This window comes from Populus trichocarpa, chromosome 7, assembly GCF_000002775.5.
Source record: "Populus trichocarpa isolate Nisqually-1 chromosome 7, P.trichocarpa_v4.1, whole genome shotgun sequence".
Lineage (NCBI taxonomy): Eukaryota > Viridiplantae > Streptophyta > Magnoliopsida > Malpighiales > Salicaceae > Populus > Populus trichocarpa.
In genome coordinates this window covers 12,858,628-12,883,461 of record NC_037291.2, presented here as the reverse complement: position 1 = coordinate 12,883,461, position 24,834 = coordinate 12,858,628, and the positions used below count along the sequence as shown (strand labels likewise).

Below are 24,834 nucleotides of genomic sequence, written 5' to 3'. Positions count from 1 at the left end.
TTGAGGGACCTAATTTGACACCAAAACAATTCTAGTGACTTAAAAGAATAGGCAAGACATATTTATTGGTGTTGCAACGCACTCGCCAGCGTGTATGATGAAGCCGTTGTCAACTATTGATTTTGAAGCAGCGCACTTAAAGGTCCAACGAGTGTCGGTGATGGAGCGACGAAGAATTAGCTTCAACAACCTTTTTTTTTTTCAAGATTCGTGTCAACCTACTAAAATTAAAATGTGTCAAGTCATTTTATTTTTTTATCAGATTTGGTTCTTATTTTTTGTATTATTATTCTTTTATTTTGAAACCTTTTCTTAATTGATTTTATTTTATGTTTATGTCAAATTAAACCATCATTCTTTTATGTCTAAGGTCGCAAGTTTGATTCGTGTTGGGAACAATATTGTGTTTACTTTTATAGATACACTCTATATGTTAAGTCAACCTGTTGAATTATCTAGGTTCGATCATGAAGACATGTCTTTTATGTAAAAAAATTTCAAAAAAAAGAAAGGGGTGTTATCATCCACTTTTTATATATATATAAAAAATAACGGGTTAGGCCTACAACCCCCCTCTAGCCCACATTTCTAGGCTTTGTTTTATGAGGCCTTTTTTTTTAATTTTTTTTGGATTTTATTATTTAGTGTGAGTTTTTTATTAAATTATATCATTCAATATTAGATTGGTGATAAATTGATTTTTATATTTTTTATCATATAATAAGATAAAAAAAATTAATTCAATCTAGTGGAGTCCATAACTAAGGTTACGAGTTTAATTGGTTAATTAAGTTAGCGTGACTTATTTTTTTATTTTTCTTTTGATTTTTTTGTTTTTGAACCTATCTAATTGATAATGTTATCTCAAGATAACTCTTCATTTAATTTAAAATCTAAATTAAAATAAAAAAAACAAGTTGAAAGATTTGAAGGGTAAACAGTTGTACAAATGGAACACAAAGTGAAAAGGTTTCATGTTTCTTTACGTTCCAAACAATTTTGATGCAAGCCACACAAGAGTTGCAAACGATAAAATTAACCAAGGAGACACAATTCAGACTATAAATTACGAGTTTTCCGAATCATCCAAGTTTGTCGAGTTAAGCAATAAAGTCAGGCCAGGTTTATAGCAATGCATTCTCTTACATGTGGTTTGTACTTTGTATATAAGATAAATTTGCATGCGAAACCCAGCTAGCTCGGTGGCTAGGATTTGTGCAATGGATCGGCAGCCCACATATCCAAGAAGGTTCATGCCTGAACTTTGAAGCAGGAACTGGTTCAAGTTGTGGAAAATGGGACAAACAAAAGTTCAGTTCAAAGGCTTTTTCGGGGTGTCTTTCTCTGGATTTGTAATAGAAGTTGTCTTTAACTTAATTTTATGGTTTTTTTTTTTTTTAGATTTCAGGCATATAACTTGGCTTTAACTCAAGTTTAAGAGCAGAAAATTGTCCCGTCTGCCAAGGTGGGGGAGGCCGAAAAGTATGTCCAAATTCAAGATGGAAAACACCCAGTCAACGTTATTAAAACTTCGAAGACTTGGAAGTCAAGCTCACTGGCTTGCTTGGAAACTTACTTCATTCATTAGTATCCTCTGCGAAGACTAAGAAGCTAGCGATGCATGTCCCCACAGCAGAGAAAGATTGCAGAGAAAGTTTCCACCTTCCGAGTTAGGAGATAGAAATTCACCCCCAAATCCTTCATTATCATGAAATAGAAAATGTTTCCAAGACGCGTTATTCCCATTTATAAAGTTTCTTTTTAGCTTGAAGATAACGCGGTGAAGCGTTTCTTTTTGGGACCTAAGGACAAAAAAATAGATATACAAATAAAGTTATTATAAATCAAGCAAAATAATATTAGATATTTCACAATACATATCTTGATGAATTTCATTTGATATTTATTTAGTGGTGTTTAAAAGTATAAATAACTTTTTTAAAAAAAAAATTTATTTTAAAATATATTAAAATAATATTTTTGATATGATTTTTATGTGTTGGAGTAACATATAATATAATGATAATATGAATATGTCATCGTTGTCATGTTATGTCATGTCACCATACCTAATAAAACGTATCTCACAATTCTCTCAATGCCCTCCAAAAGTTTTTCTCGACTATAATGGTTTATGAGTAATTCATATGAAGACCAGGGGCAATCTATCAAATTAAAGCCTGCCATCTACCCTTATCAATGCCAGCATCTCTCTTCCTCGATCACTCGTTTCTTTGTGAAGAAGGGGGGGGAAATCATGGACAGAGAACAAGAAGAGCTCCAGTTTCTTGGGTTCTTTGGCATCTTCAAAGAATCCTTCAAGATCATCTTGACATGGAGAAAAATCTTCAGCCAGATAACCCTAGCTCTCATCCTTCCACTATCCTTCATCTTCCTAGCTCATATGCAAATATCCCAAATGATTTTCTTCAATATCCTCGACAGTGAAGATGCCTTAGACTTCACCCAATCTGGCACACCAAAACACGATAAACTCTCTGATAACATCTCCGCGGAATGGACTGCCTTTTGGCTCTTCAAATTTGCCTACTTTACTTTCCTTCTAATCTTTTCCCTTCTCTCCACATCTGCAGTTGTTTATACCATAGCTTGCATATACACTGTCAAGCCAATCACCTTCAAGAAGATCATGAGTGTTGTGCCAAAGGTTTGGAAGAGACTAATGGTCACCTTTATATGGAGTTTTCTTGTTGTTGTGCTCTATAACATCATTGCAGCTGTGGTGTTTTTAACCTTGTGGACTCAAGTTGTTTTTCACGTAAATGCAGTCGGATTTAGAATTGCGGTTCTTGTTGCTCTTATCATCATATATTCCGTGGGGATGTTGTATATCACCATAGTTTGGCATCTGGCTAGTGTGGTCTCTGTTTTAGAAGATTTTTACGGGATTAAAGCCATGATCAAGAGCAAAAACCTAATCAAGGGCCATATGGGAGTTACAGTAGCTGTTTTTATTGTGGTTGGAGTTTGTTTTGTGGGAATTCAGCTGCTATACGAGATTTTTGTGGTTTTGCACAAGCCATTGGGAGTCAGAATTGGAGTGGGAATAGTTTGCTTCTTCTTGCTGTGTAAGGTGATGCTCTTCGACCTTGTCATCCAAACTGTTCTCTACTTTGTGTGCAAATCCTATCACCATGAGAATATCAACAAGTCCTCCTTGTCAGATCATCTTGAGGTTTATCTTGGGGAGTATGTTGCTCTGAAGTCCAAGGATGTCCAAATGGAGCAATTGCAAGTCTAGATCTTCCTTTCTATTTTATCTAGAGGTCTTAAAACCATATGTAGTCATGCTAGCCAAGCATCCCAGAGTGTGTTGCGGGATGGTCCATTGTTGATTATTTAGGTATTATTGTAAATAAACAAATAAACTATCAATGAGATCATCTCGATTCTCCTTGTGTTTCTATATTATATTATTGTATCATATCTTGGTCCATCCCAGTTGCGGTTTAATTTTAAGATATATTTTTTAAAAAACATATTAAAATAATAATATATTGGATCAATTCGGATCAACCTACTCTTAATCTAAGTTATAAACTCCATTGAATTTAATAAATTTATTTGTTTTTTTATAAAAATATTTTTATTTAATTATACGATAAAGTAATATATACTTACAAAAATAAGCATTAACTCAATAATGAGATGTTTTTCTAAGGTCATAGTAACCCTATAAAAATAAATTAAAATAAATCGTGAAGTCTAATTTCTAATAATTATGTTTTTCTTGAATCATTTTTTATTTAAAAATATGATAAAAAATAAATAAATGCTAAAAAAACCGAGAACCAACCCAATGTCGATACATTTTTCTAAGATTGCAATGATCTTATAAAAAGTAAATCGAAATAAATCATGAAGTCCAGATCATAATAATTAATTAACAATTTTTATTTAATAATATGGTAAGAAAATAGATGATAGTAAATCTAATGTCAGGATATTTTTTTCGAGACCACGATAAGCTTGTATAAAGAAAACCAATATAAATAACAAAATTCAATTTCTAATAAACTCAATAATTGAAAGATGTAAATGAAAACAAAAGGAAAAAGAAAAAAAAATACATGTGAGAAGGGGAAGAATGATTTCCCCTCCTCATTTAGCTTTGTTTACTAGATTGGTGGCCTGCGCTATGTTGTTGGCTGGACCAAACTTATTTTCAATGCGAAAAAAAAAATGTTTAGGTGACGATAATGTTTTTAAAGAAGTAAGAAAGATTCAAGACTTGGGTTAAATCTCGATTAATTTGATAATATGATAAAAAAAAAAATTGAAAACAACAACAAACAAACAAACAAACAAATAAAACATAATATTGGACTGAGTCAAACTGGGTTAACACGAGATCAGGATAACCCCATAGAATGATAGAATAAAAAAAAATCAATTATAAAAAAGGACTTCAAAAAAAGATCTAAGCCAACCTGGTCTAATCATTCAAACCCGTGACCCAAAATGTTTAAGAAATTCCAATCAATAAAATGTTGAATGGTGGAATCAAAAAAGAAAGTCCCAATAAAAAAGGATTAAAAAGAAACCATATAGCAATAAAAAGAATAAGAACCAAATCTGATATAAAATAAAATGAACTAAAATAATGAGGGATGCAATTGAAAAAATAATTCAATTAAGAGAATGATATAAACTATTGAGGGGTACAATTGAAAAGATAATTTAATTAAGATAGTGATTAAAAGAATAACAATTAAAAGAATGAGAACCAAATCTAAAAGGTAAAAAAATCAAAGAAATGTTAAATCAAAAGAAAATCTCAAATCTATGGATTATTTAAAAAAAAGAATTGTAATAAAAGGAATAGAGATTAAATCTAAAATAAAAAGAAAATCAAAGGCTACTTTGAAAATATACAAGGGAAAGAAGAGAGGAAAGAAAGAAGGAAAAGAAGAAATGGTAAGGGGTGCAAAACCCAGCATTTTTTGCCACACGTTCTATCCAGTAATGAAGTTGACGCTATGAGGATTAAAATATAATCGTGAAAGCTGGATTTTGACCTCAGAGCAACGTTGTACGCGTCGTTTGAAGAGAGCGGGAGCACCCACCCACGTCCACGTGAATGACACGCGCAACCAACTTTTTTAATTTAAATAACATTTTATACATCCCTAAATATTAAATTACCCCTGATTAAACATAATAATTATAATTATAAAAACAAGCGAATAGGACAGAAAAAAACACTTGACCCAAGGCAAAGATAATTTTAACTCAAGGATATTATGATGATTTTACAGTGGATTTAAAATGAAAAGTAGTAAAATTGACTCTGCCTGCCAATGCATTATTTTTTTTCTACAAATAACGATAAAAAATATTATACCAATTCATCTGGTTCTAAAACCCCTTTCTTACTATTGCAAAAGGATGTTTTCTTAATGGAATCCACCTTCGAAAGACGTACGGTGGATTATTGTTCGCAAGAAAATTGGAATTCAGAACGCCCTAGATTGGATTGGAATCTTCCTCGTCTGGTTTTTCATTTGTAAGTCCACGCCGGGTAGACTTTATAAATGTCCTGCTTTTGAGTCTTGAATAATTAATTTATCGATTATGTAGGGGTGAATTGCTAATATTATTAATTTGTTGTAATTCGACATGGACACATATATAGTGATGTTTCATCTTTAACTCCCTTCTAACCATTTCTATTAATTATAACTAGACTTAATTAATTTCAAATAATTAAGAAAGATATCAAATGATTCTATTGGTTAACACACAGCAAATGATGCTTTTAAGCTTAAGCAAAAATGATATATAACTGCTAATTTATTTTTAATCTAAAATTTCCAACTTGTAGGTGCCCACAATTTTCATTGGATGGTGCTGGCTAGCTTAAAATTAACACCATGTGTCTGCCATTGCAACGTAGCCAATCACCCGATAATATAATTCTCATAATCCCTTCATTACCCTCCAAAAGTTTATCAATATTATAATGTTTTACAAGTAATTCATGAGGAAGACCATGGGCAATTTGTCAAATGAAAGTCCACTCTTGTTTTCTGAAATCTACCTTTTAATGCCAACTAGGCAACAACTCAATGCCTCCCTCCATCACCCATTTCTTTGTGAAGAAGGAGAGGAAAAAAATCATGGACAGAGAACAAGAGGAGCTCCAGTTTCTTGGGTTCTTTGGCATCTTCAAAGAATCCTTCAAGATCATCTTGACATGGAGAAAAATCTTCAGCAAGATAACCCTAGCTCTCATCCTTCCACTATCCTTCATCTTCCTAGCTCATATGCAAATATCCCAAATGATTTTCTTCAAGATCCTTGACAATCAAGATACCTTAGACTTCACCCAATCTGGCACGCCAAAACATGATAAACTCTCTGATACCATCTCCGCGGAATGGACTGCCTTCTGGCTCTTCAAGTTTGCATACTTCACTTTCCTTCTAATCTTTTCCCTTCTTTCCACATCTGCAGTTGTTTATACCATAGCTTGCATATACACTGCCAAGCCAATCACCTTCAAGAAGATCATGAGTGTTGTGCCAAAGGTCTGGAAGAGACTCATGGTCACCTTTATATGGAGTTTTGCTGTTGTTGTGCTCTATAACATTGTTTCCATAGTGGTTTTGATCATTTTGTCTTTTACACTTATCAACCATGTACCTGCAGCTGGCTTCAGGATCTTGTTTCTCGTTGTTCTTGTTATCTTATATTCTGCGGGGTTACTGTATATCACCATAGTTTGGCATCTGGCGAGTGTGATTTCTGTTTTAGAAGACTTTTATGGGATTAAAGCCATGATGAAGAGCAGGGAATTGATAAAAGGCAAGATGGGAATTGCAGTTGCTATTTTTATTGTGGTTGGAATATGTTTTGTCGGAATTCAATTCCTGTTCGAGACTTTTGTGGTTCTTGAGTGGACAATGGAAATCAGAATTGGAATGGGATTACTTTGCTTGTTATTGCTGTTTAAGGTGATTCTCTTCGGCCTTGTCATCCAAACAGTTCTCTACTTTGTCTGCAAATCCTATCACCATGAGAATATTGACAAGTCCTCCTTGTCAGACCACCTTGAAGTTTATCTTGGGGAATATATCCCTCTCAAGTCCAAGGATGTCCAGATGGAGCAGTTTGAAGCCTAGATCTTCATTCTTACAGTTTTCTGTTTTTTTTTTTTTCCATAAAATATTCCTGCCTTAATTTGGAGGTCTTGAAATTACCATGCTTCACATTGGTGCTTCTTGTTTACGTTGTAAGTGATGATATGCTTTTAGTTTCATAAAGAACTGTAAAAATAATTTGTGCTTTAATAAAGGGGATTATATATATCTTATTTGCATTTTATAGATACCAGACGAAATTTTTCTTCAGTAAAATGGGTTTGATTTTAATTTTTTCAGAAGTAATTTAATATAGAAAGACATGCTATGCTTCGTATATAGCTATAAGATCATTGAATATATCTTCCGATAATTAAAAAAGTTATATTATATTATGAAGAATTTAATTATTACTATTTGTATTTGAGCTCAATTCCAAATTGAGATAATAAATGGATGATTTCTAGGGATGCCTTTGGATTTTTTGAAAAGAAAATAACAGCCATATATAGCCGTTTACGTACCTAATGTGCTTGTGAAACAAAAACTGTTTCCATGGAAACTTAGGAAAAACTATCATCCAGCCTTTGACTCTACAATTAAACTACACATTACAATTACATTACATTCCAAAATATACTAAAATAATTAGTAAATCACTGTAGCAATCCTCAATACTTTTTTTTTTTTCCATCCTGAAACCTTTTATTTACCATTACAATATTTTGTGTCCAAATTGATCAATTAGTTAAAATTTGTTAAGAAAAAATTCAACTAAAAAAATCAAAGTATAAACAAAGGAGATCTGATGGTGAATCTCAATTTTACTAAAAAACATATGTTTAATTCACCTACTTTTCTTTTTCTTACTATCCAGTCCTTTTATTTTTTCAATTTTAATTTTAGTCTAAAAGGTAACTTTTTTAACATTTTAGTTCTTGAGTTTAAGAAAGAAGAAAGAAAATCATCTAAAAACAACAAAGAAAAGAGAAAGTTAATGAATTGTCACTTTTCAGTAATGAAACTTAATGTGCTTGGTGTTAATGAGTTTTATTCGACAAGTGAAGTTCAATTATTATATTTTTTTAATAAAAAAAACATGCATCAAAAAGTGAATCAAATTAGGGATAGTGAGTAGTTTATTGATTTTGAGGTGTTTTAGGAATAGTGAGTGGTTTATGAAGGTTTTTATGATGTTATTAGGTGAAAATAACTTGAAAAAATACATTTTTAGGCAAAAAATACCTATGTACCCAATTTCTCGCCCACCACAATGGTGGTCAAATTCTAGATCATTGCCGGCTAAAAACAAATTTAGGAGTGGGCGATGCTTCTGATTAAAAAATTAAAAAAGAAACCTAGAAGCGTGCTCCTGAGGCAAAAATAAAATAAAAATATTAGGCACGAGTCTAGGCTTCCAAACCCAAACGCACCAGACCTATTTTTTATCATTTGATTTTTTTTATTTATTTTTTTAATTTCATCATTCAACATTTGGTTCTTTTTTATTTTTATTTTGGTTTGCTTTCTCTAGGTTTATCATTGTATCAAGTAAATGTTCTAACATTTGGTAGGTGCTTAATTTTGCAAACGTCTATTTTTGTTATCTTATAATTAAATAAAAAAACAGTTATTGAACCCAATAGAGTCCATGACTCGGGTCGCTAATTTGGCAAATTAATTCATGAAACCCAAATCGATCCAAAGGATCTCTGTCTTAATATTAAAAAAAATATTATCTTGAATTTTTTTTATATAAATCCAAATCACATTTTTACCTGTCATCCAGGTTTTTTTAGACAAGTCAAATCAACTGGTCATGTCAGGAAAACTTTTAGACATTTTAATTTAAAGCTCAAACTAGAAAAGAAATCGGATTTAAAAGTTTCAAGGTTGCCTCACTGGCCGAGTTTAATGACACCATCAAAGAACTTCTTGTGGCTTGAACATTATAGTTAGAGAGCCAACATGTATACTAGCTTGGAAATAGCATGGGTCATTGAATCATTGACCCAATCAACTATTTTTTTATATTAAAATGATGTTGTTTTTTTTTTTTATTGATATTGATTCATCCAAGTTTGATCAGGTTAAACAAATAAAAACAGGTGAATTCAACCAAGTTTTACCCTCGTTTGGGATTGCAGCCTAAATAAAGGTTTGCTAAATTTATTTATTTTTGCTTAAAATTAATTTTTTAGAAGTTTTCGGATTGTTTTTATATGCTAATGTCAAAAATAAATTTTAAAAAATAAAAAATAAATATTATTTTTGATATATTTATGAGTGAAAAATATTTAAAAAAGTATATTTTCAAATACTATTTTTATTGAGTCAATATTTTATCTAATTTAACACACAAAAAAAACCTTGTTTTAGTCGGGCTAACGGTCCAAATTTTTCAAGATAATTCACCTACTCGAGCTAGGATTAACAACTGTTACATGATAGCGAATAACCAATTCCCTTTTGATTTTGTCCAGCAAATCTAATGTCCTCTAGGCTCTATCCTCCTTGTGCCCTTCTTTAATTTGATGCTCTAATTTGATTGCCTGGACCTGTAGATCTCACCTGTTGATCTTGATCAACCCTTTCCAACCACTCATTTCATCAAGCGATCAGGGCCGCCAATATTATTGACCTTTTAGTTTGATCTGAAGAGACGGGAGATAAAGAGAAGAGGAGGAATCCGAGAGACTTAGAGGGTGCTTGGCAGTGTGGTAACGGTTATTTTTCAAATTATTTTTGACATCAGCACATCAAAACGATCCAAAACGTACAAACCATATTAAATTTTAGCAAAAAAAAATTAAATTTTTTAAGAACACGATTTACACCGCGTTCCCAAACATCTTCTTAATGTGCTACTTATCATTTCAAGTGAAAATAAATATCATTAAGTTTAATTCAACCTAAATCTTAATATAATATTTATTTTTGCAATGATATAATATTTATCACCGTAATTCAACTTCTCAATTAATCTAATAAAAATATAATTTGAATTTTTTAAAAAATAATTAAAAGATATAGTTTTAATTAAAATAAAATTATTTTAAATTTACCTGAATTAATCTAAATTAGCATACCCGACCCTTGATCTAAAACCAATTAAAAACTTTGATATATATAGGAAATTGGTATTTTATATGTAAAGAGAAGTTTCAACGACATGCAAATGATTTGACAACTTTGAGATTTCATAAAGAAGCTCGATCATATAGTCCTATTAATTTAATGGGGGTGGTTCAAGGGAGCAGATGCATTATTTTTTAATTAATATTGTTGACTGCTAGTAATTGGGATTGGTTAGCGTATTTGAAAGTGTGGTTGTGGTTGTTTTTAAAAGTATGTTTTACTTAGAAAAATATCAAAATAATATTTTTTATTTTTTAAAAATTATTTTTGATATCAGCACATTAAAATATCTCAAAACACCAAAAACATATTAATTTTTCATATAGTGTTCGGTGTTTTTGGCTTGCTTAGAGGGTAGTTTTGTCTTTTTATGGGGATTAATTGAGCATTACCGAGTTAATTAGGGGCTGATTCGTCTGCACATCTTTTTTATTTTCATAGTTGAATAATGATCTTTTTATACTTGAAAGCAAAATGATAATATTTTTGTATTTTCAAGTTTATCGAAGTTGCTCTTGGAAGCGAGAAAAGAAAATGACATGCAGGGGCATTTGTTTTATTTTTTTCCTTTGGTTTTTTGGTAATAATTGACTTGATGGAAGGGTCTATACATCTTTTAACAAATATATATATTATTTAAATAAATTAATTGGGAGGGCGGCAATAGAATCCCCTCAATGGCCTCTATTTACCCAAACAATGCGTGTGGCTTTTAATCGCCCCTGCTTCACTGACAATGACCTTCTTTTTTTCACTCTCTCGTCATCAGAAAGTATGCCGACCTCAATCCTTTAATTATTATTTTTTTAGATTTAGCTATTTATTTTTATTAATATTTATTTTATTTAAAATAATTTATAAAATAATATATTTTTTCAGTTTCATTCTCCATATATTCTTTTCATCATTAATTTTTTTAATCCAATTTTAATAACTAAATTAGCTGGATATTAAACTTTTTAGTTGAACCCAAATCTAAAATTTAACAAATTACAGGTTTGAAAAATTAATCTTTGTTAAATTTATTTATTTTGTTTGATTAAATATAAAAATAAGATACTTAATTTATGATTTTTTATTTCTTTTTTGGGTCTTCGTAATGATTATATAAGTAATCTCTTTCACTTACTCAAATTTTAAATTTTTTACTTCTTTAAAAATACCAATGTTGCATCAATAATTTTTTTAATGTTATGAAAAAAATTAGCCAGGCTGGTGGCATATATATATATTAGTCAATGAGATCATATTCGATATTTCTTTCCTTTTTCAATTTTTCTTTTTTTTTTGAAAAAAATAAAGAAGTCCATTCATATAAAATATGGATACAAAGCAATGAATAGAGAAAAACAGAGTTTCCTCGCAACTTAGAGATCTCAGGAAGAACAAAAATGGGAAAATTATCCCAAACCAAGAGATAAAACAGTGATGGCTGAAATTGATTGAATTTATTTATCTTCTTGACCAGCTGAAATGTATGCGGTGAGATATTTTTCTTCCCTGGTGAAATTTCCAGACTTCCGATAAGGCTCCAAAATGCCATGATTCAAGAATGGTGTCATATCACACGATGACTCATTCAATTCAATTGGAGAGTGTGGTTCACTGACACTTTTTTTTTATGGCCGGTTGATCTAAAGCATTTTTATTTTTTTGTTTTTGGATAACTTTCTTTTTTATTTTTAATATTTAAAGATTGAAATGTAAAAAAAAATAAAATTTAAAATAAAAATATAAAAACCTTAAACTATAATGACCAATTAATCTAAAATGAAAACTTTATGCGAGTAATAGTAGATTTCACTATATATATATATATATATATATATATATATATATATATATATATATATATATATATATATATTGTTTTCATATAACCATCAAGCAACAAGCATCCAAGCTCGCAATCCTTTTCTCTTAAATCCTGTTTATTTTATCATTTTAAAATTATTTTAAAAAAATTGAAAATATTTTATTTTTTTACTTGAAATTAATATTTTTAGATTATTTTAATGAGTTGATATCAAAAATAATTTTAAAAAAATTAAAAATATTACTTTAATATATTTTTAAATAAAAAATAATTTAAAAAAGAACCAATTCTCTTTGGATTTTGTTAGCATTGTCTAAATATATACAAGCTGGAATACAAGTTTATCCATAGAAAATGAGTAAATTATTCATCTTGATGAAGTCAGGAAACTTTAAGAATGATGTAAATCTTATTACAGCTGGTGGATGGCAGATGGTGGCTTTCAAGTGTTCGAATGATTGTAATGCCTATAAAACAACAAGTCTTCTTGATTGATTGAGGTGACTTTTTAATGATTGATAGTTTATTTGATATTATAGTTACAGTTATTTAAAAAAAATTATTTTAAAATATTTTAAAATAATATTTTTTATTTTTTAATATTAACACGTTAAAATAAACCATCTAAAAATATAAAAAATTGATTTGAAGTAAAAAAATAAAATAAAAATTAACTTTTTTAAAAAATACTTTTAAAATTTAAAAACAAACAGCTTTACAAAGATTATAATAATTAAAAAAAAAGACTAATAAGATAATGTAAGCACCACAAAAAGATAAACTACAAAGTGTAAGGTAAAATAAAAGAGTATTTATCCTAAACCTTAAGCCTAAAACTTGTTTATAGAGTTGCACATTTTACTTGTATTTTAGTCATTTAACTCGCGCTACTTCATTGGTTTTTTTTAAAAAAAAAATATTGGATATACTAGTTGTTTTAATGTGTTTTTTAACATAAAGAAATTAAAGTGTAAATTAAAAAGTCAATGCAAGCATCTAACTAAAGAAATTGATAACAATTAATGTAAATAAATTAAAAAAATCATTGACAATAACCAAAAGATATTCAATCACATAAAATAATATATTCATTTGATTGTGTTCACTACACTTATTTACTTAAATCAATAAAAGATAAATTTACATCTTAAAAAACTCATAACCTAAAAACACAAATGAAAATGAATGAATAAACTCGTGTCCTATAAAAAATATGCAAGGATGAACAAATCAACAGTGTTATTGAAAAATAAATATTTTTCTATTTTAAAAAATAAACTTTGTTTGTATAAATAAAAAATATATATGTAAATGATTTGGGATAATATCTTGAAAAATAAAACATAAATAAAACAATTCTAAAAAAACCCTTATATTCAAAAGCAATACGGGAAACTTATGATTTGGACCTTGAGATCGGGATAAACCTATATAAAAAATTAAAGATAATCACAAAACCACTTAAAAAAAACTACAGAGAGATAAGATCGTACAAAGTCAAATCCCCAACAGATCAATTTTTTATTTTTATGTCAGATTTGGTTTTTATTCTCTTAATTGCTGTTTTTTTCTTTTTTTTTTCCTGGTTCTTTTTTTTTAAATTGATTTTTTTTATTTGATTTTATCCTTCAACATCGAATTGATTATGAATTAGACTTCTTGATTTTTCTAGTGCAGTGATTCTAGTTTTATGACCCATGTCACGAGTATAAAATGTTAACTTGGGTTGACATCGGTCTTTTTTATCTTTTTTACACCGATTTTTTTTTAATTTCATCTTTCAATATTAGGTTTATTAGAAAATGAGATTTTTTTATTTACTTTCTATGAAGATGACCTAGCCTCACAACTTGGGTCTCAGGTTTTTCATGCTAAATTGGATTGGCTCAAATCTTCTTCTTTTTTTATCATTTTTTTATTTCATCCTTTAACAATAAGTTATATTGAAATTCAACTTTCTTTTGACATGTGTTTTTTTTTTCTATAAGTCATCGTTGTCATAACTCATTCTTGGGTTCTTCCCTAAAATTTACCAGTTTTTCTCGTATAAAAATAAAAAGTAAAAAGACTAGCGACATGGCAAAAACAAGTTGGGAGGGTTTCAGATATGTGCGTGTGAGAATCAAGCTAGAGTTTTCGACAAAATTATAAGCCTAATCATACCATTGTACTCAAGACTGGAGAGACAATGCAGATTCAAAATCAAATTAATTGATTATTCAACGAATCTGTATAAACATTAAGTCTAGGGACATAATTAGATTTTTAATAGGTCAATTTGATTTAATCGTGGGCTAAATTAAAAGTTTATTATTTTTAAAAATTAATTTGGGTCAAATTAAAATATTTAATTAGGTGCAAAGGCTTAATTATATATTTAATGGGTCAAATTAATTTTATTAGAGACTTAATTGGTGAAAAATTAAGTTTGGGAGCTCAATTTGGGTTTACTTGAGAAGATTAAAATTTTAAAGAACCAAACTTAATTTTTACAAAGTCTATTGATTGAAATCAGGGGTAAAATTGCAAGAAAATCAAAGTTTATAGTTAATTAAAGGTCAAATTGAAGAAATTCATAGCCAACAACCTTTTTGAAAAAGGAGTTAAACTTCAGGGACTTAATTCATTTGAAAACATGGGTGAAATTGGAGAAAATGGAAAGTTTAATGATTAATTTGCATAAATCTAAAGTCAAGGACCAAAATAAAAAAGACACTAAGATTCAGGGTGGGTATTTAAGTTTGACAAGGGTAAAATTGCATAAAATAAAAGTTTGAGGTCAATTAGAGATGTAATCAAAAGAAATAAAAAACAATGAAAGACTAAATTGAATTTTAGTCAAATCCCTAACTAAAACCCTAAAAAGTCAAAATAATGCTTGAAATAGTGCGATTTGACCAAAAAAATCATCGATTTGACTAGCAGAAAAAAAAAGGGAAACCCAGACAGCTTGTCGTCTGGTTACTCTATTCACCTTCCCCTATCTTTTTACCCAAAAAGGCTGCTTGACTGCCTACTTTTTCAAAGTATTTAATGTTTCATCTCTTAACCAAACCAGACAACTATACACCACTATGACGGTCATTATACTATTCCATCCCATAATACAATGAATCTGCATCCATAATGATTTATTGATTCCTTTTAGTTTTTGTTTTAAAATTTAATTTAACAAAAGCAAGCTTAATCTTATTTTCATGTAAAATATCTAACAAATAAGAAAAACAATGTTGTTTTCGAATTCTATTGACCAATCTCGACTAATGGTTCAATTTTTTTTTTTATATCAAATGGTATAAACAAGATCGTAGAAAGACCTTATTGACTTGAACAAAAACATGAAAATCAAAGATACAAAATTAAATATAGATTGCATAACGTATTTGTCAAATATAGGATGTTATTATTATCCCCATGATCAAAATATAGTTAATATCCATAGTTGATATTAAAAAAAATTAAAGGAGGTGATGAATTTACTGCTCCCCTAGATTTATTACACTGTAAACGGGAATAGTGAATTCACCATCTTGCTCTTAAAAAAGAGAGTGTAAGCTAATGGTTGAGGATATGATTGTCTTTCCAATGCGACCATTTTTACATTTTTTTCAAGTTAATATTTTTTTGATTTTATCTTTTAATATTTATTTAATTAGAGATTAAGCTCTATTTTTTTCATGCTTTTTATGACCTTGGTTTTATCATTTTTTATTTAATTGTGTACTTCAAATTTTTTTATTTGTTGTTTTTTTATTAAATTTATTTTTAAGTAAATTTTATTCTTTAATAAAATAGAATTGACTGATTGAATATAGACGAATTCTCATTTCATTTTGTTTTGTTTAGTTTGGTTTTTTAGGATGTTGTTTTAGAGACCCATATAGCTTCTTCGGATGTTTTCGTCTAGATTTTTACAATTAGGTCTGAATTGACTTAATAAACTATTTTTGTGATGTGCGATGCCCACAATGAAGTGATAATAAGTTTCTAACAATTGTTTTTTATTTTTTCTAGGTATAATATCGATGAATTGTTGCTAAATATTTTTTTTATGGTTTATCTATTATCATTACCTATAATTTAAATCAATACATTAAACTATCCAACTAATTGGCTCCAATTAAATTATTAAGTATCAATTTTTTCTTGTTTATTTAAAAATATTGTCATTGTTTAATATTTTTTTTGTGCTAATTTTTTTTAAACCGGCCTGCAATGTAACACGTGATCTAGTACATTGATCATATAGCCAAATAACCCTTGTCACTATGCATTTTACTTGTAGCATTATTATAATGGTAAAAAAGAAAGGAAAAACTAAAATAATTAATTTTCTTAGTAAAAGAAAAATCCTTTAAGGTCGTTGTATGGCAAAATTTGATTCGTAGATTTTTTTTTTATTTCTACAGTCGTGTTTAGCTTAAAAAAATATCTACATTATATTTTGGTTCTCCATCATCTTTTAACTGTGGATTCCCCTTCTCTTTCACATTCCTTTACATAATTCTCAGAGCACTCTCTCTCTCTCTCTATCCTTCTCTGCAAACCCACCGCCAGAATTTTAACAATTTTTTCAGAAGCCATTACCTTTCAGGTACATTCAAATCTCCTTTTCTGTTGATGCATAACGCGCACACACACAAATCTTGATTTGTGCTTTTGGGTACTGATGGCTTTGTTTTGTTTAATCTAATGATTTGGAAATTCTTAGCTTTGAATTGGGATTTCTATTTTTGGTATCAAATATCTTCTTTTCTGAATTTCTGCATCTGCTGTTTTTTTGGTTTTTTATTTTATGTGTTGTATTGTGAAAAAGATTCCAGCTTTGATCACACTTTTCAATTCTACAATAATGTGCTTTTATTTCCTTTTTTGAATTTATTTGGTTTCTGTTAGGTATTGTTTAAAATCCGTGATTTGGTTTGTGTTTTGATAGGGTGACCTAGGGCACATTGTGGTGTTGGAGGAGCTGAGATTTTATTGGTTTTAGTTGAGATAATATTTTAATGGATTCCAGTTCGAGTTCTCCGGAGTTTGATTACTTGTTCAAGTTGTTAATGATCGGAGATTCTGGTGTTGGGAAAAGTAGTCTCCTTTTGAGTTTCACATCTGATACCTTTGAAGATCTCTCCCCCACCATTGGTAAGTGGCACGGGCACTGCAAATATTCATCCGCGTATGTGTTCTGGTTGATTTTAAGGTTGCTGTAATCTACTTTTAGTATTATGGAATTGAAAAATATAGCTAGTGTACTAGGATTTCATGCTTTGATTTTACTTCCAAGCTATGGTTATTTGCCGATTAGCATTCTTTTACAAATTGGTGTTTCTTTTAGACTTCTTTCTGTGGATTGAAAATTAAGATCCAGGACCTCAAATTGTTTGCTTGTGCTATAACTATTTGCAAGAAATCAAAATTGTGCTTTCTTTCTATTGGCGATGGAAGTTGATTTTGCTACTTAACGGTTAATTAGGAAGGTGTTTGAGTTCAGATTTATAAATTTCTCATCTTTCGGTGAAATTTTGCTAATCAGTCATGCATATAATGCTTAATGGATCTAATATTTGAATAATTGTTTATGTCATGTTGTTCATCAAATCCTTAAGATATAATTTGTTTGCTTCGGGGGCAAGATTATAGCATTTTGCTCTCTTGACCATCAAAATTGAATTTTGAAGCCATGATTTTGCAAGTCCCTGTTTCTTGAGATTTTAGCTTATTTTCTGTTTCCTTCGCTGCACAGGTGTTGATTTTAAAGTAAAATTTGTGAATATTGGAGGGAAAAAGCTGAAACTTGCGATATGGGATACAGGTAACTTCAACTGTGTTCCCATGTTTGTTGTTTGTCACTTAGTCTGCGGTTTCATTTTTTCTTAATTGCCTGCTTTATGTTTATGCTTTACCTGCATGTTATGTCTCATGCAATCCACTTCAATTTTAAAAGTAATGCTTATGCTATAAACATTTAGTCTTTATCAGTATTATCTTATTGTTCTGTGGCTTATTGGTTATAATTCAGATGTTGGCATTAATGTTCTCATAAATTATGTAGCATAGTATTATGAAATAACTTTCCAGTCTCATTGCTAGCAATAGCAGGATGAAATTTGTTAATTGCTTATGTAGTTGCAGGCAATGTTACTAGTAACTTGACAGTTTTGTTACCTGTTTATGTTGTTTTACCAAGTCTTGACAGTTTTGGCTTACCTCTTTCTCCTTAGAGAAAGCTTTAGTTGGCCAAACGATGCCTTCTGATGCTCAATGTTTGTTCATGCAGCTGGTCAGGAAAGATTTAGAACATTGACGAGTTCATACTACAGAGGGGCCCAAGGGATCGTTATGGGTATTTCCCCTATCTTTCATGACATTTACAATCGCTTAGTTAATAGTTGTTATAATGCAAAACCTCACTGCAAAGTTTTAAAGATGGTGTTCCTTGAATTTAGAAGTTCAATTGTGTTGGGCCATTTGCTTTGCCTGAACTGCATATGATGGCTTACATGCAAAATGTACTATCTACTTCTTTTTAGTCACATAGATTTATGAAACAGATGATATTCTTTTGAACTTAATCTGTTCACCATGTATTTGGATTTCTTGGATAAATAGGCACTAAACTTCTGGCAAGAAAAACTGGAAAAAAAATGTGGCTTCATGGTTTCCGTTTCACCAACCATCCAATTGATTGCTACCATTTTTCTTTCGTATCCGTTGGAACTATGATTTTATTTGAGTCTTTCTCTCATAACTTTAATTCAAACTTTACAAAATGGAGCGAAAACATCATCAGAGAGTTAGACTTTATTTTAACTGATTAAAGTCTCCATCTTTTTGATGAATTATTGTTTTTATTATTTCAGCTAGCTTTGAAACTTTCTGGTATTTCCATTTAAAAAACAATGAAATTCTGAGATTGTAGGTTGTATTTCTGCGGTGTTATTGTCATGTTTTTAATCAATCAACTTGTTAAATATTTTTTATTTTATTTTAATTGCAACAGTCTATGATGTAACTCGACGAGACACATTTACCAATCTTTCTGAAATATGGGCCAAGGAAATTGATCTATATTCAACAAATCAAGATTGCATCAAGCTGCTTGTTGGAAACAAGGTTGACAAGGTAATTTGATGGAGGCTTACCACTTGTCTTGTGAGATACAGTTTAAATTTGGCTTTAATTTTGTTGTTGAAAAGGGACAGTTCTAAATTTTGTGTTATAGCCCCCCCCCTCCTCTCTATATTACATATCGTTTATTGTTTTGTTTTTAACTAAATGTTCTTGTTTATGGGTTCCATACAAGCAATAATGCTTTGAGGAATAGAGAAAGGCTGAATTGTCTATGCCCCCCCTCTCCCTTCTCTCCTTATAATTTAAGGGTGTAAATTTCTAAAACTAATATAGATAGTTAGAAGCTTCTACAGGGAAAAGGACACTTTACAAGGTATTAAATAAAAACACGTGATTTTTTTTTTAAAATTTTATTGTTATAGGTTCATTCTCCAATATTTCTCCGAATTGTTCAGAACACAATACTTTTAGAAAATTGGAAGCCTAGATGTTAGAAGTTGGATCTAGGTAGCTGTAAATTGTGGTTTGCTTGTATGCTGAATTGGAATTTCGACCAAATATCACTTTTAAGGAAAAAATAACCTTTTGCCCTAGAGGAAAATAACCTTTTGCCCTCATTTGTTCTGTGAAACAAGCACTCTGAATTGCCAAAGTTCTGAGGCTAGTATGACATTCTTATGGCATATAATTGAATTGGACATAAGAATGTGGATGATTTGGACATCCTTTGTCACTTATTGCATGGTAGACGCTTAGATGATACTCGACACTTTATAGTGGTAGTGCTTCTTTTTATTTGTTGGGCATGGAAATTTGAGATGATATCATCTTTTATGGAAGTTTCATGCATGCTTGGATTTCCTCTATTCAGGAAAGTGATCGGGTGGTAACAAAAAAGGAGGGCATAAACTTTGCTAGGGAATATGGATGCCTCTTTATTGAATGCAGTGCTAAAACTCGCGTCAATGTACAGCAATGTTTCGAAGAGCTTGTTCTAAAGGTACAGAACAGAAGATGCTAAATACTTGTTTACTTTGTTATTTATATGTTGTTACTCTGATGTTATTGCTGCCTATGTTTTGATATCGAGAACAAAATTTCCTGTCCAATTAGCCTTTTTTTTTTGTCCCTTGTTAAATTGTTTCTACAATGCAGTGACTAATAGCTTGCATGATGATGGGTATGGTTATCCTTTGCAGGTTTTAGATACACCCAGTCTACTGGCTGAGGGCTCCAAAGGTGTGAAAAAGAACATCTTTAATGAGAAGCGTCCACAACCTGATGCGTCCACTAGCAGTTGTTGCTGATTTGGTCTAGTTTATCTTTGCATCATTTCCAGATCTCTAACAAAAGTGGTGATGGTGATCCCTCTCCAAATCCTGAAGAAATAGTTTTTATTCAACTATTGTTTTTGTCTACATGAACTGAAAGTCACATGTAATATAGTAGACTTGTGAATGCTTTTATTTGATTTCTACACTCTTTTTGGTACATTGAACTACTTCTGATAAGTGATGACAAATTGAAGTTTGGAAACAGATTGCTGTTATGTTCTTACTGTGGTTTTCTGGATATAGATGTACATAAAGGAAGAAGCAATTAATAGCTTTTATTCTTCCCCTTTCCTCCATGTGGTAATATTTTCAAGGTAACCAAGAATCTACTTTTTTGTGACAGTATTTGTATGGATCTATTATTTGTTCATTTGTTCAAAAAGAAATCAATGATGCCTAAAAGTAAAATATAATTTCAAAACAATAATTTTTCAATAATATGGATTTGGAATTCAATAATAATTTAAGTTATAGATTCTACCAATAAGATTTCTAATTAACCAAACAGAATTTCAAAGGATTGAAAAATCAACCAAGTTGAAGGGCCAAAATAAACAAAAGAAAGTAAACTAACAAAAACTAGAAACTCAGTTATAGAACACCAAAATTTTGCCATAAAAAAAACTAACACCAACAAATGGGTGCAGGTAAGGCGCCCATTTCCAATCAACTCCTCCCTTCACAACCACCACCACCACCAACTCCAAACGCAAGAGCAACCAGTAGGCGCCTTCTCCTATTCTCCCTCCCTTTATTCACCACAGCAACTACTGCTAATCTTCTTCCTTTTAGTACTACAGGTGCTAAATTTGCGAGTGCTTCAACTATACAACTGAACTTAAACTCTTGTTGGGCACTAGCAGAAAGCTTTGACCCAGTAAGCCAAGCTGAGAAAGAAGCCAGTGCTGCCATATCTAGGAGAGTAACAGAAGCTGTAGAGTTGTTGGAGAAGGGAGGGAATTGCAGGCTCAAGGTGACTTCAATGAAGCACTGCTCTACTTCACTAAGGTTTGTTACATCTTCCCTTTATTTTTTGGGCCTTAACTTTTAGTTGGTCCTTGTCTTTTGATTTTACATATACTGGTCAATTGAAATATAATAGTTATTTGCTGCAAATGTTAGTCTTGGAGATAGTTTTTTGGAGAATGTTGATGGTTTAGGATTTTTTTTGGAGATGTAATGCTAAGGGATATGGGAGTCAAGAAAATTGTATTCTTGTGTTTATTATTTCGGTTCTTATGGTGGTAATGATGAAACTCGAACTTGAGACCAATCTCATCGCCTTTACTTTGCAGGGGAAAGTACCTCTAGGCTTATTGCTCGTTGGCATGACTAATTATTAGGTTAAGGAATGAGCTCTAAGTTTGAAAAACACTAAGCATAGAGCTCTGGAAGCAGGAGATGTGAGTTTTGAATGGGCGAGTTAAACTTGGTGAGGTATGATGGTCAAAAAAGAAATGGTATGTTATGTAGTGTGTTTGGCCTTTGACAAGGAGAGCTAGGGGAGGTTCTTGTGACTGATGATGAACTTACTGCCGAGAGTAAATGTTGGGAGAAGTTGCTTGGATGGATAAATTTTTGGTGCAAAACTTTGTCTAGGGGAAATTTTGGGTTTTTTTTTTAATCTATTATTAGATAGAAGATTATGTCAGTGGCCTTCTGAAATAATTTCTTTGAACTGTGGATGAAGAAGGATTGAGTTCTACCTGTATAATTAAGTTACAAGCTTGGAGTTCTGATTTTGGTTTGTTAAAGCATGGAGCAAAATCTTTTCCAGTAGGTTATAGATGATATAGACAGAATTTGAGATGCATTGATCTGTAGGAAAGTTCAAGTCGATAGTCCGAGCTTCCAAACATAATCCCATTGAAGAATTTTTTTTATTTGATTGTATCTGTGGAATTTAGTCTAGTAAAAGGTTGAGTATTAGAGGAAGCCACCTAAGTTGCAGTTAGTGCGAGGATTTGGGGCAGAGCGAAACTAATTGCTTTAAAACTCCCATTTAAAGTAACTATAGGTTTCTGGGAGATGATGGGAGTCTGGAAGAATGTATAGCTGGTAAACTAGCGAACATCCAATATTTAGACAGATCGTGAATGATAAGTTGGTGTCTACCCAAAAGAAAATGGTGTCTCTCATTCTGAGGTGGTTAGCACATGGGGTGAAGTGAGAGGAAAGTATTGAGGTTAAGGCTAGAACTTATAAAGCCCTAGTACAGCTGACACTTTTGTGGAAATGTAGCGAGATGAAGAAGGGATCTTTTTTTTTTTGTTGAAGTTGCAGATTGAATGTCAAAATTGAAAGCTTGTTATTTGCTAGGGTTTATATTTTTAATTTTCACGCTGTGGGGTTAACAAGTTGTAGTTTGCTTGTTCGTTGAGGGTTATTTAAGTTTTTTCCTCGTTAGAGCTCCTTATAAGGGCATGGAGATTGAGTTTTTTTTTTTTTAGTTTGTTTTTAGCAATGCTATACTCATCTTATTGAAAAACTGAAACTTGCCAAAAAATGATAAAGAAAAGAAATAAAGGAAGTAATATTGTTTAATAGTTTTTATGAAACCCTCATTAGGATTTGGCACTCTATTTAAGTGTGAAATTCCTGTGACAGCACATTTCTTTTGCAGAGGTTACTGTCAACTGATTTGAGATAATTCTGCATTTCCAGAGCTAAAATAGTTTAGCATTTGTTTGTCTAACAGAATTTAATCAATCAATTGATAACTGTAATACCTCAGGGCTTACCAGAAGGCAACATTTTGGCATGGTTATGATAGACAAAGACCTTTAATTGTATCATATAGATTGAAGACACTAGAATGTACATTCTAGATTTAATCTGTCCAAGACCTCAAGATTTATAGTGGTAATTGATAAATTTTGAAAAACTTCAAAGGGACGTGCACTAGGGATATGTAGTTTCCTTTTTTCCATGTTGGACAGACCCTTGCAGTTGCCTGTGCTCTTGTTAGAGAGCCACATAGACTAAACTATTGTTTTCCTTTGAAGTTTCATGTCAACTACTAGGTGCTATCCGCTAGAGTGCATCTGTTTATTTGCCCTCTGTTTGTATCAGAACATTGTAAATCATACAGTGTTCTGCATCCGTGAATTTTTCCTTATCTTCAGATTCTAGACATTAATGAGCTCTCTCAGATGTTTGTGCTTTAAAGCCTGCAATCTGCCTCTTCTCCAATTAAATTGCTAGCGCCTACGTGACATAATTTTTTTTGGTTGTGCCAAGAATTGACTATGATCTTAAGCTCTTTCCTTTTCATTTGCCAAAAGAAAGGAACTGAAGTGATGTGCTTCTGCTCTATCACGCCCCCCCTCAAAAAAGATAAAATTAAAAGAAGAAAAAACAAAGGAAATGCTTCCGCCTTGTTGCAATTTGGGTGAACAACTTGCTAGAAGATTTGCATCCCAGATAGCTAAGTATTAGAAATAAATGATTGAATTGGTTCTACATAGTACAATGAACTACTTATTTTAGTCACTCCATTAGACAAGAAACTCCAGAATACGTGTTTCTAACATAGTACAAGATATCAGTGGCTCCATTTCAAGATTGAAGTTGTCTTGATGTTGTAATGCATGCTTCATGAACAATCTGATTGTGATGTTACTTAGAATGTCACTTCCATATTTTCTTGCAGATGGTTGAAAATTACAAAGATTTTGCGTTCTCAGAATATGGAAGGTTTGGGAGAGCATTGTCTCTTTACGAGGTTGGGGACAGAGAAGAAGCAATTGCAGAAATGGAAGATATCTCAATATCTTTGAAGGGATATCCAGGTATTTTCTCAAGATTTTTCATTTCTTGGCTATATGAAAGTAGAAAGTCCTAGCTTGAATGTCCCCCCTTTGGAAATTTTGTTTCCTTTTACTCCTTTTTAAATCTAACATTCTTTCCTGGTGACCAATTGTTGGGGTATTTGACAGAAATACATGCAGCTCTTGCAGCAGCCTTATATGCGGACAAGCATGCCAAAGAAACTAAGCATTGGCCTCCAAGTTTGGTCAGTTCTTTGCAGCAGTTCATCACACTTTCATAAATATCAAAGTTATATACAAATATGATATCATCGTATCACTCTTCGCTCCTGTTTGGTATTGCATTTCAAACAGGGATTGGATAAAATTAGAATTTTTTTTATTAAATTTTTTTTTTTTATGTTTTTGAATTTTATTTTGAAGTATTTTCGAGTAAACAACACTTTGAAAAACAACCATTACTACACTTCCAAACACCATCTTCATCCATGATCCATCCATGAATTTGCTAGTTCATAATTAAATATGTAATGCTAAGACAACTATTGTTTTGTCTCTCAAAGTAGCAAAAGTAGGACTCAAATCCGAGTTCTATCCCCCTA

At 31.0% G+C, this 24,834-nt stretch overlaps 4 protein-coding genes across 6 annotated transcripts; all 4 read left to right on the top strand.

The window, feature by feature from the left end:
* Positions 1–2,257: 2,257 nt before the first annotated feature.
* On the top strand, positions 2,258–3,262 carry LOC7486101 (uncharacterized). Its single transcript, XM_002309880.4, has one exon. The coding sequence runs from the start codon at positions 2,258–2,260 to the stop codon at positions 3,260–3,262; it is 1,005 nt and encodes a 334-aa protein (XP_002309916.4).
* A 2,819-nt stretch (positions 3,263–6,081) lies between these two features.
* Positions 6,082–7,329, top strand: LOC7466742 (uncharacterized). Its single transcript, XM_002309881.3, has one exon. It carries the CDS (start codon positions 6,090–6,092, stop codon positions 7,143–7,145), a length of 1,056 nt encoding a protein of 351 aa, XP_002309917.3. The 5' UTR covers positions 6,082–6,089; the 3' UTR covers positions 7,146–7,329.
* A 9,129-nt stretch (positions 7,330–16,458) lies between these two features.
* Positions 16,459–20,666, top strand: LOC7466743 (ras-related protein RABC1). The gene is made up of 7 exons (XM_002309882.4): positions 16,459–16,651; positions 16,994–17,199; positions 17,801–17,869; positions 18,335–18,400; positions 19,058–19,179; positions 20,000–20,128; positions 20,328–20,666. Exons 2-7 carry the CDS (start codon positions 17,064–17,066, stop codon positions 20,433–20,435), a joined length of 630 nt encoding a protein of 209 aa, XP_002309918.1. The 5' UTR covers positions 16,459–16,651; positions 16,994–17,063; the 3' UTR covers positions 20,436–20,666.
* Positions 20,667–20,807: 141 nt separating this feature from the next.
* LOC7466744 (uncharacterized) lies at positions 20,808–24,834 on the top strand. 3 transcript variants are annotated; one of them, XM_024605476.2, is made up of 4 exons: positions 20,808–21,184; positions 21,263–21,470; positions 24,115–24,253; positions 24,401–24,834. In XM_024605476.2, the coding sequence occupies exons 1-3, from the start codon at positions 21,100–21,102 to the stop codon at positions 24,239–24,241; spliced, it is 420 nt and encodes a 139-aa protein (XP_024461244.2). In that variant the 5' UTR covers positions 20,808–21,099; the 3' UTR covers positions 24,242–24,253; positions 24,401–24,834. The 3 variants fall into 3 exon arrangements, 2 of the variants coding, with proteins under 2 accessions (XP_024461244.2, XP_052310452.1); XR_002982943.2 differs by having other exon boundaries at positions 20,814–21,184; positions 21,255–21,470; positions 24,401–24,690; XM_052454492.1 differs by having other exon boundaries at positions 20,809–21,470; positions 24,401–24,690.